This window comes from Halichoeres trimaculatus, unplaced genomic scaffold (assembly GCF_033239565.1).
Source record: "Halichoeres trimaculatus isolate MK-OKI-2021-1 unplaced genomic scaffold, fHalTri1.1 fHalTri1_scaffold_6, whole genome shotgun sequence".
Classification (NCBI taxonomy): domain Eukaryota; kingdom Metazoa; phylum Chordata; class Actinopteri; order Labriformes; family Labridae; genus Halichoeres; species Halichoeres trimaculatus.
In genome coordinates this window covers 37,309,635-37,328,049 of record NW_027437184.1, presented here as the reverse complement: position 1 = coordinate 37,328,049, position 18,415 = coordinate 37,309,635, and the positions used below count along the sequence as shown (strand labels likewise).

At 43.5% G+C, this 18,415-nt stretch overlaps 1 protein-coding gene across 1 annotated transcript in view; it reads right to left on the bottom strand.

The window, feature by feature from the left end:
• The window catches only part of ntm (neurotrimin), a 657,985-nt gene extending 639,816 nt beyond the window's left edge, over positions 1–18,169 (bottom strand). The window contains exon 1 of the mRNA XM_074672947.1: positions 17,891–18,169. Coding sequence (XP_074529048.1) covers positions 17,891–17,951 — 61 coding nt within the window. The 5' untranslated portion in view covers positions 17,952–18,169. The remainder of the gene's footprint in view (positions 1–17,890) is intronic.
• Positions 18,170–18,415: the final 246 nt, after the last annotated feature.

Genomic DNA, 18,415 nt, shown 5'->3' with positions numbered 1-18,415 from the left:
GTTTTCGCTGGACAGGTGGATGGACAGGCTGATCGCCAGGGGTTTTACTCTGCAGTTCGCTTCGACTCCTCCACCATTCAGCGGGATTCTGGAGACACACCTGTCTTCACAGGACCAGAGTGTGTTCCTACAGAAGGAGGTGCAGGACCTTCTTTTAAAAAATGTAATCTCCAGAGTCCCACAGGGAGAGGAGAATCAGGGATTTTACTCCCATTATTTCCTGGTTCCCAAGAAAACGGTAGGGATAAGACCCATTCTGGACCTGTCATTGTTCAACACAGTGATAATGCAGTGTCCGTTTCACATGCTGACGATAAAACAAGTACTGGAATGCGTCCACGGAAACGATTGGTTCACTTCGGTGGACCTGAAGGACGCATACTTCCACGTCTCTATTATTCAGAAAGACAGGAAATTCCTTCGTTTCTCGTTTCAAGGGTCCATACCAGTACAATTGTCTCCCCTTCGGTTATTCTCTCGCTCCCCACACGTTCTCTAAGTCTGTGGAGGCAGCTCTGCAACCACTACACAGGAGAGGGATGACAGTTCTCTTTTACCTGGACAACCTGCTTTTGCTGGCTCGATCCAGGGAGGAGGCGGCAGCACAGACTCAGGTGTTGGTGTCTCACCTGTCGAAGCTGGGTTTCGCTATCAATTTGGAAAAGAGCTCACTTTTTCCGTCTTAGCAGATAGTTTATCTGGGAGTGGAGCTGAATTCAGCCACAATGAGCGCGCAGCTATCTCAGGAGAGGTCGCAGACTCTGACAGCCCTCCTCAGCTGAGTTGTCCCCAGCAGAGTGGTGACAGTAGTTTCTATGTGGCTGCTCGGCACAATGTCAGCAGCTCATGTGGTAGTACCATTGGGACTACTTCACATGAGGCGGCTGCAGAGATGGTTCATCCGTCTGCTCATCGATCCAATGCGTCAGCAGAGACAGCCACAGGGGTCGGGTGCACTGTGAGTTGGGCGGCAGCCAAAGGCAGGGACCTTGGCGGATTGATCCTCAGCTGCAGAAGCTAGCTGTAGGGACGTGGAATGTCACCTCTCAGGTGGGAGGGAAGGAGCCTGGGCTGGTGCGCGAGGTTGAGATGTTCAGGCTAGATATAGTCGGCCTAACCTTGGCACATAGCAAGGGCTCTGGAACCAGCCTTCTCGAGAGGGGTTGGACTCTCTTCCACTCTGGAGTTGCCGATGGTGAGAGGCGGCAGGCAGAGGTGGCAATACTCATTGCCCCCCAGCTCGGTGCCTGTACATTGGAGTTCACCCCGGTGGATGAGAGGGTAGCCTCCTTCTACCTTCAGGTGGGGGGATGAATCTTGACTGTTGTTTGTGGCCATGTTCAAAATAGCAGTTCAGAGTATCCAGCCTTTTTGGAGTCCTTGGAGTGCTGGAGAGTGCTCCATCTGGGGATTCCCTCATCCTACTGGGGTACTTCAACGCTCACATCAGCAATAACAGTGAGACCTGGAGGGGCGTGATTGGGAGGAATGGCTCCACTCGATCTGTACGGAGTGGTGTTTTGTTGTTGGATTTCTGTGCCCGTAAAAAAGATTGTACATAACAAACACCATGTTCAAGCATGAGGGTGTCCATATGTGCACTTGGCACCAGGAGGTCCCTCGGCCGCAGTTCAATGATTGACTTTTTAGTCGTGTCATCGAACTTGCGGCCACATGTCTTGGACACAGGGGTAAAGAGAGGGGCGGAGCTGTCAGCTGATCATCACCTGGTGGTGAGTTGGCTCGGATGGTGGGGGAAGATGCCAGTCAGACCTGGTAGACCCAAACGTATTGTAAGGGACTGCTGGGAAAGTCTGGCAGAGTCTCCCGTCAGATAGAGCTTTAACTCCCACCTCCGGGAGAGCTTCAACTGTGTTCTGGGGGAGGTGGGGGACATTGAGTCCGAATGGGCTTTGTTCGGTGCCTCCATTGTTGAGGCAGCTGATCGGAGCTGTGGCCTTAAGGTGGTTGGTGCCCGTCGGGGCGGCAAGACCTCCTCAATCCCTCCGGCACGCCTTCCTTGGAGGAAGCAGGGCCTGGGAATGAAAGGGTGGGCTCTCCAATCTCTGGGGTTGAGGTTGCCCGAGGTGGTTAAAAAGCTCCTCGGTGGCAGGGCCCCGGGGGTGGATGAGATCCGGCCAGAGTTTCTTAAGGCCCTGGATGTTGTGGCTGACACGACTTTCCAATATCGCATGGACATCAGGGACAGTGCCTCTGGATTGGCAGACCAGGGTGGTGGTCCCTCTTTTTAAGGAGGGGGCCCGGAGGGTGTGTTCCAACTACAGGGGGATCACACTCTTTGGCCTCCTGGTAAGGTCTATTCGGGGGGTACAGAAGAGGAAGGTCCGTAGGACAGTCGAACCTCGGATTCAGGAGGAGCGATGTGATTTTCGTCATGGCCATGGAACTGTGGACCAACTCTATACCCTCAGCAGGGTCCTCGAGGGTGCATGGGAGTATGCACCGTCTGTCCACATGTGTTTTGTGGACTTAGAGTAGGCATTCGATCGTGTTCCTCAGGGAGTCCTGTGGGGGGGTTCTCCGGGAGTATGGGGTGTCGGGCTGCTTGTTACGAGCCGTCCGTTCCCTGTACGACCAGAGCCAGAGTTTGGTCTGCATTGCTAGCAGTAAGTCCGACTCGTTCCCCGTGAGGGTTGGACTCCACCAGGGCTGCCCTTTGTCACCGATTCTTCTATGGACAGAATGCCCTTTGTCCAACTTCTATGGACAGAATTTCTAGGCGCAGCCAGGGTGTCCAGGGGGTCCGGTTTGGTGACCTCAGAATTGGATCAATGCATTTTGCAAATGATGTGGTCCTGTTGGCTTCACCAAGCCGTGACCTTCAACTCTCTCTGGATCGGTTTGCAGCAGAGTGTGAAGCGGCTGGGATGAGAATCGGCACCTCCAAAATGGTCCATGGTCCTCAGCCGGCATAGGGTGGAGTGCCATCTCCGGGTCAGGGATGAGATCCTGCCCCAAGTGGAGGAGTTTAAGTATCTCGGGGTCTTGTTCAAGAGTGAGGGAAGGATGGAGTGAGAGATCGACAGGAGGATCGATGCAGCGTCTGCAGTAATGCAGACTCTGCACAGGTCTGTCGTGGTGAAGAGGGAGCTGAGCCAGAAGGCAAAGCTCTCTGTTTACTGGTCCATCTTCGTTCCCACCCTCACCTATGGTCATGAGCTTTGGGTAGTGACCGAAAGAACAAGATCGCAGGTACAAGTGGCCCGAAATGAGCTTCCTTTGTAGGGTGGCCGGGCTCTCCCTTAGAGATAGGGTGAGAAGCTCGGCTATCCGGGAGGAGCTCGGAGTAGAGCCGCTGCCCCTCTGTGTTGAGAGGAGCCAGATGAGGTGGCTCGGGCATCTGATGAGAGGATGCGTCCCTGGTGAGGTGTTCAGGGCACGTCCCACAGGGAGGAAACCCCTGGGCAGACCCAGGACATGCTGGGGAGACTACGTCTCTCGGCTGGCCTGGGAATGTCTCGGGATCCCCCAAGAAGAGCTGGAGGAAGTAGCTAGGGGGAGGGAAGTTTGGACTTCCCTGCTTAGGCTGTTGCCCCCAGACCCCAGATAAGCGGCAGAAGATGGATGGATGGATGGATGGATGGATGGATGGATGGATGGATGGATGGATGGATGGATATACTAACCAACAAATGCAAAATAGCTGTAGCATGGACCTTGAGTGGCTGCATGATGAGAAATGAACTGCTCCAGAGTTGGGGAGAGCAAACAATACTGGAGTTAGAGTTTACATGTCTCCTCAATCTGCCAAGCAGGCACACATCTGTGCCATCAGCTAGAGAGACTGCTGTCTGAAGGCAGAGTAGGAAACACCTTCATCCAACGAGCAACAACCACTCAGCGATGCTTTCTGTCAGACAAATCCCACTGCTGAAGAAACATGACACATCAGAGGGGGAGTGGGGTTCTGAGTGGATTTTTAGTTGTTTCTGTGAGTTGAGATGAAATTTTTTTATCACCTTAAAAATTGATCAACCAGTCCTATATGAAACAGAACACAACATGCTGAAAACACACTGACATAAGTGACAACAATCATAGAAAGCAGGACCCTACAAATATGGATTTTCTGACACCAAAACAGGTGGGGATACTGATATTAGGCAGGAAAAAAAGTGATAACCGATCAATCGGCAGATTGATTATAAAAATATATAATGAATAAAATTACTTCATTTTTGGTTCCTTACACTTACAACAACAAAGATATAAATTACAGGCAGAACATTTTGACAATTTGACAATTTGGTAGGCCGTCTGCACAGAGATGGGTGTGACTGCGCGCCATGGGGAGTTGACGGCGCACCAGGGGGAGGTGTTGGCAGATTCATGTTGGCGCAGTGACAATTTTGTGCGAAACAAGAAAGTGCGCTGAAAGCTCGCCAGCTCAAACCTGGTCTGTTCTCGGCGCAAAGTGGAGCGCACCCTCGGCAGCTGTAATTTGGTGACAGGCCCACATGTGCGCACATGTCAACAAAGCCTCAGAGGCAGGTTTCCAGAGTGTCAGGCACATTTTAATGCAATAAACAATCACAGCAATCACTATTTAATGGAACCGTTTGAACCAGCATATACATTTGTATCTATATTAACTGTCCCGTCACATCTGATGTCAGATTAAAGCCGTTTGTCATAATGGAAAGTCAACCTGACGGCAGCTGGAAGTTTGGTGCACATCTTACAATGAAACAATAAACAGCCTTTACATCTAATAGTGAGTATTTATCTAGCTTCTCTCATTTCATTTAATTCAAAGAAAAGAGGGAGAGAAAGGACAAAGAAAAAAGAGACAAAATAAATGTATGTCACTCAGGATTTACCCATGATATCCCATATTTCTCTGTTTTACTCTTTATTTTTAACGTGATCTAAAAAGATGGAGTACATTATTGTTAGGAGGATGAGGCGGAGACACCGGGAGAGTATACAGTATATCACCAAAGGTTCTGCTATTTGGCACTGACAAGCCAGGAGTACAGGTGCATCAAAAGTATTCTGAATGGATAAGCCAGCTGTGTTACTGTCTCTTAATTTTGTACTCCTATTAATGACAAAGGAACAGATTAAATCTGTCCTGGGAGCTGGCCCACACTGTGACGCGCTTTGTGTCCTCCGATGCGCCCCGCTGTCCATTCTCCTGCTGCAGAGACAGAGGCTCTTACCTGCACACTCAGACCAATCAGACGCTGCACCTCGGCCGCAGGGCATTTAAAGGTGAGGAGAGGCACTCATTTGATTAGTGACAACAGCACTCGGCTGTGTCAAACCCACTCATGGCTTTTCTCCTCCCTCCCTGCCATTTGCACAGAGGGAGGCGTGGACGCGCACCTCTGCGCTCCCCTGCGCCTTGACTGCGCCTCTCTTGGCACTGCAGGAAACTTGCAAAGTGCGCTGGTCACACCCTGTCCATGCGGCGAAGGCCGGCCGCCCTTCTTCTGTTCTGCCCTTACTGTTCGACTCCAGCACAGCTAAGCAGACAGAAAACTCTTCAACAAGTGACAAGTGTTATGTCTTCTTTAATCTTCAAATGCTGACAGAGTAAACTGGTGAAAAAATAAACAAGCATTGCCGTATTAAAGGTGTGAACAGGATTTTAAAACTCTTAATTAAGTATAGCCACCATGCTGCTTTTCTATTAATAAAACACTCCAAAATATAATTCACTAATAATTTATAAATTGACATAAATAATATCTTAAAGATTTATAGCTCTCGAAATACTCACAAGCAGTGCTCTACATGAGGCAACAAAAAAAAAAATGGATCAGTGTGGATTGAATCCCCAATGTCTCTATAAGGATCCTACTGAACGCATGGCTCCAACGGAATACATCACCTCACACATACGAAAAATGCCCACTGGCGTGGCAGCACAATCTTAAATTAGACTTAAAGAAATTAAGTTACCAAACAAAGCAAGTAAAAAAAACTTGACGCCAGGCTACCATCTCCAAACCAGACACTGGCAGTCCTGCTGACTGGGGGTGGACACAAAGCGGAGAGACACGGCAGACGTGTTGGACAACATTACCTCCCATTGCTGCCAGCTGTCAGCAAGTAACAAAGTGCTTGTGCAAAAAAGGTTGCAACAAGAGATGCAAGTGCTTCAGCTGCATTTGTGATGTGTAGCAGAGCTCTGTAGGAATTTTGTGTTTTGAATAAAGATATTGGTGTTGTTTTTTGTTACTTTCCCAATAAAATTCATATTTTTTCTCCTGTTCAATTTATTATGTCATTTATGTGTCAATATACAAATACAAAATAATGTATCTTAAACAAAAATGAACACTAATATCATTCAAATTAGTTCCCTACACACATTCCTATGAAAAAACAGAAGGCTTTTTTGGCAGCCATCTTGAAAATTGGCTGCCATCTTGGAATTTCAAATGTCCAATCGGACAGATTTCATCAATAGGCCCCGGAGAACAACCAGACCAAATTTCATGCTTGTATCATAATTCGCACTATTTTTCTCTTATCCGCTCCACTATTATTGATTCAGTGTTGATAGTGTAGGTCAGCTGGTAGTTTTCTTATGATGATTTAAAAAAAATATATAATTGATTTTCATTTTGATCACACACCACCGTGCAGTGATATAAGTGTCTGCCTTACATTGTTGATCATCTAACGGTTCTTTTAGGGACATACTGTCCATCTCTTGGTGCTCATAAACCTCTGAACAAAGACATTTTTAAAGCTCTGCCTCTTTGTCCTGCAGATCCCTTCTGAGTTTCTGCTGCTCCACGATAAGAAGAGAAGACACTCTACCATCAATAATCAGCCATATGCGTTGAACAATAAAAGAAGTGGTCACAAAATAACAGTTCTAGCTACACCTCTAACTCTGCTCTTTGGCTGACATGGGCTAATGGAGGAAGGACAGGGTGCCAGCACTCAGGCCTGAGAGACTCTCAGCTAAAAAAGCAGCAGAGTTAGAGCTGCATCCTGGAGACAGAGGGACCACGTAGAGGGACACAGACAGTGAGACAGACAGAAAGAAAATCGTGCTGCCTCATTACTACTGTTTATCTCATAGAGGACTAATACCCCAAACACTGGGCCTCGTTCACTCGCCATTCTTACAACAGGGAAACAACAAAGATTTCTCATTTTGGATTTGTCTTTAGCTAAAAAAAAAAAAAAAGCTTTTAAGGACACTTAGGTGCCAAGATTTCAGCACAAATATGTTGAACACCGTGTTTCACTTACTTTTTCAGCCTTAAATGATAAGAAGAAGATGTATTGTTATTACATTTAAATGCAGGGGACTTTGCTTTCAATCGAGCAATGTTTTCGTGTATTAAAATGTTAGAACATGAAGTAAGCATAAGTTTCTCAGAATGAGCTGGAAAGAAACATGGAACATAAAATATAAAAGTAATGTTTTTACAGCTTGAATAATAACGTGAATAACAACATTTAAGAAAACTTACAGCATAAACAGTCAGAAAACCAGCACTGAAAGCTATTTTCCAGAGTTTAATCAGCATTTAGGGCTGTAAAGCATAGCACGTGGAGGGAACTCCATCACTTTCCCAATCAATGGACAAGATAAATAACCTTTTTTTTTACTTCATATGCATGTAATGAAGGGCTGCAACTAATGATATTTCAGTAATAGAATACTCTGATGAATATATTTACAATTAATTGATGAATCAGGGAAAAAAAGAACATGAATGACATGAAGGTATTTTCACTTAAAGAATAAACAGTATGGGCAAAATAATAGAAAACATATTATTATGTCATCAGAACAAGAAGTCAGTGGGCCAAAAAGGCAAGTAAATAAAAATAAGTCCTCAATCTTTTCACCTGCACGTCAAACAGTACATCCCCCCTGCCCTACCACTATCTGTAGCAGCTAATGTTAATGCTAACATTGGTTTAATGAACTCCTTGTGGTTTTCAAACAGGGTGACGATTTAATAAAAAGACCAAACGAGTCCTAAAAGACATAACATGCATTTCACAACATATAAAAGGAGTGTATGTGGGATCTTGTAGCTCCTCACCTCACTGTTTAGCTCCCTGGCTCGTCATCGATGAGCCAAACATGTTTGCGTTTTAAGTGCTGGATCGTTGCAGTCGTACTGCTGTGCCATGTGAGGCCATTTTTGAAAATGTTGCAATTGACACACTGTGTACTTTTACTTAGCGTTAAGGGTGGGTGGTATATATCGTGTACAATATCATCCAAAATGTTGCTTTAACAATGTGCAACTTTTTTTATCAAGTATGAATTTGGAAAAAAACAAAAAGAGAGACGGTGCATAGATGGTAAAAGAGAGGTGCTTGAAAGTCCTCAGTTGCTGAATGTTTGCCTCAGAAGCCAATCAGTAGACAGGGTTCAGTCACATGACCCAGTGGAAACCAAAACAGTACATAGTTGCACATGGAGGAAACATGCAGGAGTCTCCTGTCTCAGCGGGTGATTTAATAGCAAGACGTGGGTCCGCTTGCTTGGAAATGGTTTGGAGAGTGTGTTGCATCTTTTCAGAGAAGGCGCTGGGAGATGTTTCTTGTGGTGGCTTTTCCATCTCTCTGTCCACTATACTGAGAGTGCTTGTCTGTGTCTGTAAATGTGTGCACATGTTTGTGTGTCTCTGTGTCCATTGGGGTGAAACTTCACCGTGCATGAAAACAGCTAGGAGAAATGTGAACGTGGTGATGGACAAATGGCATCCCGTCATGTAAATCAAATGAATAACATAAGGCTTTTTAGTCTTTTATATTTAAAAAAAACAAGGGTATAGACCTGATTTATGAGAGAGGTAACTTTTAATTACTTCTGCTGTGATCTGGTGCTGTATGAACATAAAACTAACTCAACTTTTTTTTTTTTTTTTTTTTTTTTTTTTTTTCGGGGGGGGGGCAGGTGCCTCCATTGAGGGAGTCCCCCCCCCCCCCCCCCCATAAATGGTGTGTGAAACACTGTCACTGTAAAGTTGCCATAGAATATTGTTGGGCAATGTTTTACAGAGATAAATAAAGCACTTTAAAAATAAGCAAGAACTGTTGTTTTGAAATGCTGTGTCCATCCATAGTTGTTTCCTTGGTAGGCAGGTAATTTTAATTTTTTTTTTTATATATCGTCAGAGTATCATTATCGGAAAATTTGAAAAAAATAATCAAGATATATTTATCGCCCACCCCGATGTGAAATACTCCCAAACTCTGGAAATTTTTGGACGAATGGACAGCTTTCTCTGGCTCTGCGATTATTCGCATGATTACTTGTTTCCCTCACCTGCTGGCTCGGCTTCTCTTCCGCTACGCTGATCTGTTTACATGTGAGGCATACAGCCTCACAGCCCAGGTAATCGACACTCCAAGTCAAGTAAGTGGCAGTAATGCACTTTCAGCTAGTTGCCAACCGGTAAAAATTCAACAAAAAGGAAGAAGACACACTTAAGACAAACTACTACAGTGATGACACAGCACAGTGTGTCGATTAGGGAAAAACATGTTTGACGCTTTTACTAATCAAATTTGCAGTCAAAGTTGCAGCCTAATGAAATGTTTCAAATAAACCAGAAAAGTGTTGTGAAAAGCCATGACAGGCTTTCCCCCAGTGATTTGCCACCTATCCTCAGAACCAATCAAAGAGAGGTCAAGCTGCCTGTGATAAAACACAAAAATAAATATACTCAGAGGTCAAACTTCTGGTCAGTATCATCGGGAGGGGGGTATCACTGGCTGACATAAACATGAGGGAACCTGAACTCATTTTCAATTCTCAAGTATAATTTAACTTAATAGAAAACCAGAAAATAGTCATTGTTTAACAGCAATGATCAGGTAAAATAACCCTGCCCACACTTAAACAGCCATCTATTGTTTTCATGCTCAGTACACTGTAGTTTAGCCTACACTGTGTGTCGAGACGCTGAAAGCACACTTTTAACATGAATATCCTAAAATAAATGTACCCATGTTATTTAAGCTCTTTCAAAGATGCAACACTTCAGTGTCTCCTATAGGTTTCTATCATCAGTAAAATAAAAAAAAACTACTTGTCGCTTATTTAAACTGTGTCAGCACCACAGCGCTGTGACTCTGGGCTGCATGTGCTCCACGCAGCACTTGTGTCTATGACGCTGATTTTTCGTCGTATCAACAACAAGCAGCGGTGTACCAGTTTGCTGTCATAAAGTAATTGACACTCGTTTGACTTTTGTGTGTGGGCACATTTATGGAATGAATATCCTATCTTAAATCAAGAGCATTTTTAATTGATTTGAGAGCAGTATTTTATTGATTTCATGCTCAGATTTTGTGATATTGTCTCTCAAAACTCTGCTCTTGTGCTCAAATTTGCTCTGTGCGTGCTCAAACTGTCTCCTTGTGCTCAGTTATAATGCTGCGCGTGCTCAAACTGTGTCCTTGCCCTCGAATATAATGCTGCTCGCGCAGATTTCCTGTGCTTACACTCCGGTTCTTCCTCTCGCGCTGAGGGATTTTTTGCTCACAGATCTCTGTCTGCGCTCCAATTTTTGGTGAATCAACCAATAGAAGGCCGACTAGTATTGACCAATCAGATTATCCCTGTTTGTTTATGGGTGTGTTTGCTGTTGTTCACGGAGCGTCACATATGGGCGGGCACTCTTTCAACCTGGTTTATCAGCTCCTGACCTCCAGGGCAGTAATAAATGTGATTTCTTTAATTTTTTTGTCCACTGTTAAAATCAAATATAATTCAATAAATACACGAGCACCCGTGTTTTTAACTGAAATAGCTATATTGTATACCAATACCTGCATGACAAAGTTCCTTTGCGGTGTGCTGGTGGAGAAAACACTGCCACCATCATGAAGCTAGCGGCACAACAGCTCTCATAAAAAATGGACCGACAGAGTCAAGAAAATCAGGTTTTAAATTCATTCTAATCAAAACTATATTGGGCTGTGCACTGAATATTTGATCATATACCTAGCATTATGTCAATACTAATAAACCGTGTATAATAGATGTTTCATATTCCAGTCTACAGCATGATTACTGGAGATTGAGATAAACATGATGAGCAAACACATTAGAGCCAGGCACCTTTTTAACATGGTTTGTAATCAATGGTTAAGGTAATGATGACTAATTGATAAGTATAATGTTTGGATAAGCCCCTTTCCAAGTCCTCCTAAAGGATCACATCTTGCATACAGTATGATCATACTTTGCATTTATTAATGTTATAAATCATTTTCAAAACAAAGTAAACAAATACAGGGTTAGCCTACATAAATATATTTTTTGTCTAGTTCCCATGCATCTATAACCCCAGGTATATGATCAAATATTCAGTGCACAGCCCAATATAGTTTTGATTAGAATGAATTTAAAACCTGATTTTCTTGACTCTGTCGGTCCATTTTTTATGAGAGCTGTTGTGCCACTAGCTTCATGATGGTGGCAGTGTTTTCTCCACCAGCACACCGCAAAGAGAACTTTGTCATGCAGGTATTGGTATACAATATAGCTATTTCAGTTAAAAACACGGGTGCTCGTGTATTTATTGAATCATATTTGATTTTAACAGTGGACAAAAAAATTAAAGAAATCACATTTATTACTGCCCTGGAGGTCAGGGGCTGATAAACCAGGTTGAAAGAGTGCCCGCCCGTATGTGACGCTCCGTGAACAACAGCAAACACACCCATAAACAAACAGGGATAATCTGATTGGTCAATACCAGTCGGCCTTCTATTAGTTGATTCACCAAAAATTGGAGCGCAGACAGAGATCTGTGAGCAAAAAATCCCTCAGTGCGAGAGGAAGAACCGGAGTGTAAGCACAGGAAATCTGCGCGAGCAGCATTATATTCGAGGGCAAGGACACAGTTTGAGCACGCGCAGCATTATAACTGAGCACGAGGAGACAGTTTGAGCACGCGCAGAGCAAATTTGAGCACAAGAGCAGAGTTTTGAGAGACAATATCACAAAATCTGAGCATGAAATCAATGAAATACTGCTCTCAAATCAATTAAAATGCTCTTGATTTAAGACAGGATATTCATTCCATACACATCATTTAAACAATTCAGTTGAAGCTGTCACTCTTGCTCTTTAAAGAGGAGAGGATGCTGATTGGTGAGGCATTTCATCATGTAATGTTACCTCCATGTGTGTTGATAGTAAGCTTTATAGACAGGCTTTGAGACGTGTATTGGCTTACGAAGCCACGCCAATCGTCGTAAGTAGAGTAATGCCAAATTTTGCTCTGTGCACCGGCTTTTTTCGACAGGCTGTGGCTGGTTCACAGGAGTGCTGAAACTTGAAGCCATGTCAACAACTCTGTCTGCGTCGGTGGCGCAGTTGGAAAATGCGCTTGGTCAGTGATTGAAAGGTTGCAGGTTCAAGCCCAGCTCTGGGCGACACATGGCGATGTGTCCCTAACCCCTAGTTGCTCCCACTGCTGCGTCAGTGGTGTGTGAATAGGTATGAAAGGGCGTGACTGTGTTAGATGTACTGATGGATAGCTGTCATAGTAAAGATTGGATCCATCAGTGTGTGAATGTGAGAGCGAATGGGTGTGGATGGGTAAGTGTGACCTGTGGTGTACAGCAGCTTTGAGTAGTCCATGACTAGAAAAGTGCTATATAAGCTCAAGTCCATTTACCATTTACTTTTGCATGCAGCTTAAGAAATCAAGCTATAAGCTAGTCAGCACAAGATCGGATGATTATGATGCTCGTGAACAACTTCATCGGACTGAAAACGGCTGAGCATCGACACACATGGAGAATACTGACTCAATGTCTAACTTCACAATAACAGACAGTTAGAAAAGAGAGCAAGTCTCTTCCCGCGTCAGAGAGGAGAGAGGACATAGCTCGGTGGCTGCAGACTCACAAGTTGCCTACGTCAAAATGTCTCTGATTCAGACGAAGAAAATGCCTTGGAGTATCGATACTTAGAACACCTGGTATTGTTTACTTTTTGAAAACAGGGAGTATCGATACTTTCTCAGTATTGGTATATTGCGCAACCTTAATTTATATGTCATCTTATCTGGGACATGGATCCAGGTCTGTGCTGCAGAGTAAAACTGCTGTTTCTGTGCTTTACTCATTACATGGCTGCCTCAGCAGTGCAGTGTCACTCCCTGATAGTTATATTTCATCGTGGCCCTCCTGCTGCCACAAATAAAGACAATGTGCTCTTTGAACTTGAATCACAAAGCTTCTGCTCGCCATCCTCTTTTGTTGCCATGATTCGCTGTGAGAACCTTTGATCTGCCTGCTCATTTGCATCACCTTTATTCACCAAGTGCTCGGCTTTGACTACCTATGGCTTAATGTGGAAATTCTTAGGGAAATATACACCACCACATGTGCACGACCCCATGAGGCTCATGATGTATGAAGGGCTCAGTTTTTGTAGTTCAGCATGCTTAATTACTGTGCAGAGCTCACCTGGTCTGACCAGGTCACAGACAGGCAGTGTTCTGCTTTAACTAAAGGCTGAACAGTGACACACTGGCAGTAATCAGTGGACGAAACGTGAAACCTTTAATAACGCCCCAGTGGGAAGCCATGCAGTCACAGAAGTACATGTTGAACACATCTCAGAGCGTATGCATGTACACTGTAAACCCAGATAAGTTGAGTTTACTTGAAAAATATTTGTAAACCAGTTACCTTAAAAAAACGAAGTAAAAAATTATGAAACTTAAGTTAATGGAAGTCAACATCTTAAATAGTTACAATTATCAAGGAATATCATTCTACTGAATGTCTTTAATCAAATAAACCTGATGCCTATCTGTTACAAATCAAAATATTAAGTAATGTTAAAAAAATGTATCACTGTAAAACATAATAGGTTGACCTTACTCAAAATTGAAGGATGTGATATCACGAAATTTGCCTTATGAGTTAAGTAAATGTAATAACAAAAATTGAAGCAGATCTTAACAACTAAATTAAACAACATTTTGAAGTACAGCTGGGTCTTATATCCACAGCGTTCCCTCCTCACTCTTGGTTAAAAAATGCCGTCACCACAAAAAATAAATAAATAAAAAACCACAAAACTGTTTTTTTTGTTGTTGTTGTTGTTTTTTTTTTGTGTGTGTATGAAATAATTGGTATTGAGAGCATTTTATTTTTTTATTTTTTTTATTTCTTTTTTTATCATTTGATTCATTTTTATTGGTTATTACTTTTTTTGTTCTTAATATGTCTTTTCTTGTTGATATGTTTTCTCTACGGATGCACAATAACTTTTTTCTTGAACCGATACCGATAACCAATAACTTTCTGCTTCTACAGGCCGATACTGATACCGATAACACACACTCTCAAACATCTATATATTAACGTAAGATCATGACGTGAATTCTATAAACAAAACCAAAGTACTATTATAATTGCAGCTACTGTGTACAGTATAGTGCTTGTATATAACTTGAGTTTGTGTCCTATATTTTTTTTTTCTATTTGTGTGCTGGTTTTATTATTTGGTGCAACTGCTTCTGGAATCTGAGTTTCCTGGGGTAACCTTCCTGAGGGATTAGTTAAGTTCCTGTCTGTTTGTATGTCTGTCTGTCTATCTATCTATCTTAAAGGACTCTGACTTCTGGTTTTATTCAAATGAATATCTTTTCACTACAGTAAATGAGGTTCACTTATTTTTTTCTGCAACTTTAACATCGTAAAAAAAATTAATAATAGAGACACCAAAATTTTGCAAAACCTCTCAAATTTGGATAAAAAGTTTTTATGCTCTCATGAGGTGATTTTTCAGAGAAGTTTATCACAAAATATGCAATGGAAACACTTTTATACCATCTTCTATACTACACTTTACTATACTATACTATACTATACCTTTAAAAATTGTCACTTTATCATAACAAGGCACCTCCCTCACCTACACATACGGACTCTGGCGTTCATACTGTAACAGCTCTGCTGTTAATTCTGTGTTCAGTGCAGATGTTTGTGTTTTTGACCGTCAGTATGAAGGCATCATGACGGCTGTGAGCGGGTCAGAGTCAGAGAGCAGCAGAAGGGAGGGGGGGAGGTGTGTGTAAGATCTCACTCAGTGTGAGAGTATGTGAGCAGGAGATGATGATTTTCATTCAGTGTTTTGTTCGTGCCTATAAAGATGGCACATGTTCTGACCTGACACTGTATTCAAAACAAATTAAAAATTGAATTACCTTAGCCTGTGGGTCATGTCCAGCAAATTTATTGAATTTTTCAAAAGTGTGTAAGTCCCAGTGGATTCGTCGCAGTTGGCTTTACATTATTAGCGTCTTTAGCATCCCGGGTGTCCTCGTGCTTTCAAAACTCAGTCGAAGCGATGGTTACGTTTCAGCTGACTGATTAGGTTTAAAGTATTGAAGCTGCTCCCTCTTCCTCCTCATGGAACTTTCCTGGAATAACTGTCTTCTTCAGAAACTTTAAAGAAGTCCAACACAGTTGACTCCATATTTTCTGTTTTGGAGCGTCAACATGCTGTGCTGTGTTCTGATGCATTTAGGGTGTGACGGAAAATCATGGTTCCCACGTTTGCTAGTCCTTCTTTCGGCCTTTTAAATTTATATTTGCATTTTTTATGTGTAACATGAAAAAATACTGTGGATGCCAATTCAAGTCTGTAACTACAACAATATGACCAAGTTAATGAGTCCTTTGTCTTAATGAGGGGGAACTCCTAAATTTTCCCAGTCAGGAAGCGTTGTAATTTTTTTTTTTGCCAACGCCTCTTGAACGCATCACTCACTGCAGGCCGTTCATGTCTTATAGTGGGAACGGGGCACCGCCGCACGGACAAAGGTACACATGTTATCAGGGCCAGCCGTTGTAATATTGTACCGATAGTAATGACGTAATAATTTCCTACTATCGGTACAATAGTTATCGTACACCCCTAGTTTTCTCAATCATTTTATTTGCACTGGCTTTGGCAACACGTTTCATGCCAATAGAGCTTATTTTGAATTTCCTGATGGAGAATCACAAATATGCATCACATGAATGTAAATCATCAGATTTTGGTCCAAAAAGATCAGGAAGAAATGAACAGAAACAGACAACGACTGAAAGGAGAGAAAAGATGGATGGAGATAGAGTTTCTGAGCTGGGAGTCATCAAGGAATCATCCATATGTAAGGTGGGGAACATTTCCATAGCAACATTTATTGGTTGTAAAGGTCATTGTTTATTGTGTATGGTACAGTCCAACAAACGTCAGCGTTTCTATGATTGAGAGTTTTCTTTTCTCTCTGAGGTGGATTGGTGCTTCAGTATTGAAGGCTAAATTTGTCAAACAGAACATGAGCTATCAGAGGGTGGCCGTCATTGAGCTTTCTGCCTGTTTTTTCTCCAGCTATGAGACATGTCCTGCAGCATCAACGCCCATCAGCATGATGATCAGAATAAATGAGACCATCTTCAGATTTACTTTTGATCTGCGAAAGGCCGGGAGTCACTGAGTGATGGAATGTTTGAAGAACAGATGGGCTCATTCTAAAATCTGAACGCTCCATGATGCTTAAGTTCTGATTCCTACACGCTGCACCTTTAATGTGGTTCTAATACCTTATCTAATGATGTGAAATATTGATCAGTGATATTTTATGTCAAGCGTTTTCCTCCACTTCCCCAAAAGAAATCCCCCCCCCACACACACACATATACACACACACACCCCTAGATCCTTGACATGAGGCTGCTGAGTCTTTCCAGGTGATAAACCTGAACAGCCTTGACACACAGAACAGGACTACTTCATGACAATGATGGCGATGATGACGACGATGATGATGATGATGATGATGATGATGATGATGATAATGATGATGATGATGATGTTGATGATTATGATGATGGCTGATGGCTGATGGCATTAGCAGTCAGATCATAGAACTTTTTGAGCTGGCATGTATTATGCTCAAAATACACTAAGACATAGAAATCAGTGTTGAACACAGCTCCTGGCCATGATTTCACTCCTCTGACTTTAATCTGACCTCTGGATCCATGAACACAGTATGAAACACAGATATACAGACTAAATGTGTTGTATGTGAGAGTATAGAGAGAGTTAATGTGCAGGGAGCGTTTAAAGCATCTTTAACCTTTCCTTCATGTGGAAATTAATATCTCGACAGCTGGACGCCCACAGCAAAGGGTTTCTCAGCATTCATCAGAAGCTGCTTTTATTCCCCATGGAGATAAGTATGACCCCAGAGCGGTGCTCAGCCTGCTTTATCAGACTCTCTGTTTCATGTCAGAGGTAAATAAGGTCAGACTGACTGAGTTCCTTCACCACCTTTCTTTCTAGCAGCGAATCTCTCCTGAGTGCTTCGAGTACACAGGCTTAAGTGGGATAACCTATCCACGCAATCAGCGCGGATTAAGAATAAATACTTTATCAACTTTGCAGCACAGACCCCCAGCTGAGATCTACCTTCCATCAGGATGATCCGCAGGCTGCAGGAGCCTCAAACGACGAGTGCCTGGTTTAACTTCAGTGGGCTTCCCCAAAGAGAGGTCTAATTTAAGACTCAAGCCCACAGACAGCGTGTTCTTTATCGCTTACACAAGTTCACAACCAGACTGAGACGCTGCTAAGTTTGAGGGTTACACTCGGAGAAGAAATGCTGCAGCGATCTACGCAAAATTAAACAACAATTCAAGCGAAAGTCCAGCCTCTGGCACCGAGAAAAGCTCAATCACACTTCTCCAACCGATGAACCGAAGCCCCAGCTGACATGAAAGGTATGGTGTGTCCGTAGACGTGAAGTTGGACACTAAACATGACTGATAGGCTCTGACTTCCGAGCCAGTCATTTCCCACAGCAGGGAGGAAGCGACAGGAGGACCTGTTATTACGACACACTCCATCACTCACCTTGCTCCATCAACAGGACACATACACCGACCAGTATCGCCCAGTACACGGGATTTTCCATCTCTGTCGATCAAGTGGTCCACCCCTGTTCCAACGCCGTCCAGGAAATAAAAGCGCGGGTCTCCTAAAATCCCTCAGAGTGCGTTTTTCCAAATCTGCGATCCTCCGGTATAACTGTACAGCATCCACCGACACGCTCCACAGTGGGACTGCTTCAGCTGCGAGCCTCCTATCAGCAGCGTGCTGTGTGTGTGTGTGTGTGTGTGTGTGTGTGTGTGTGTGTGTGTGTGTGTGTGTGTGTGTGTGTGCGTGTGTGCGTGTGTGTGTGTGTGCGTGTGTGCGTGTGTGTGTGTGTAAGAGAGCGAGAGAGAGAGAGAGAAAGGACTTCTCACCATCCACAGCGTCCCACCGGTGTGCGGACCTGACCTGCGCGATATGTAGAGGATTCACCGGGAGGCGCTGCAGTCCCCAAATCCATCATGTATCGTCTTTCTATTTGTGAAACATGAGACATGAAGTCAAGAG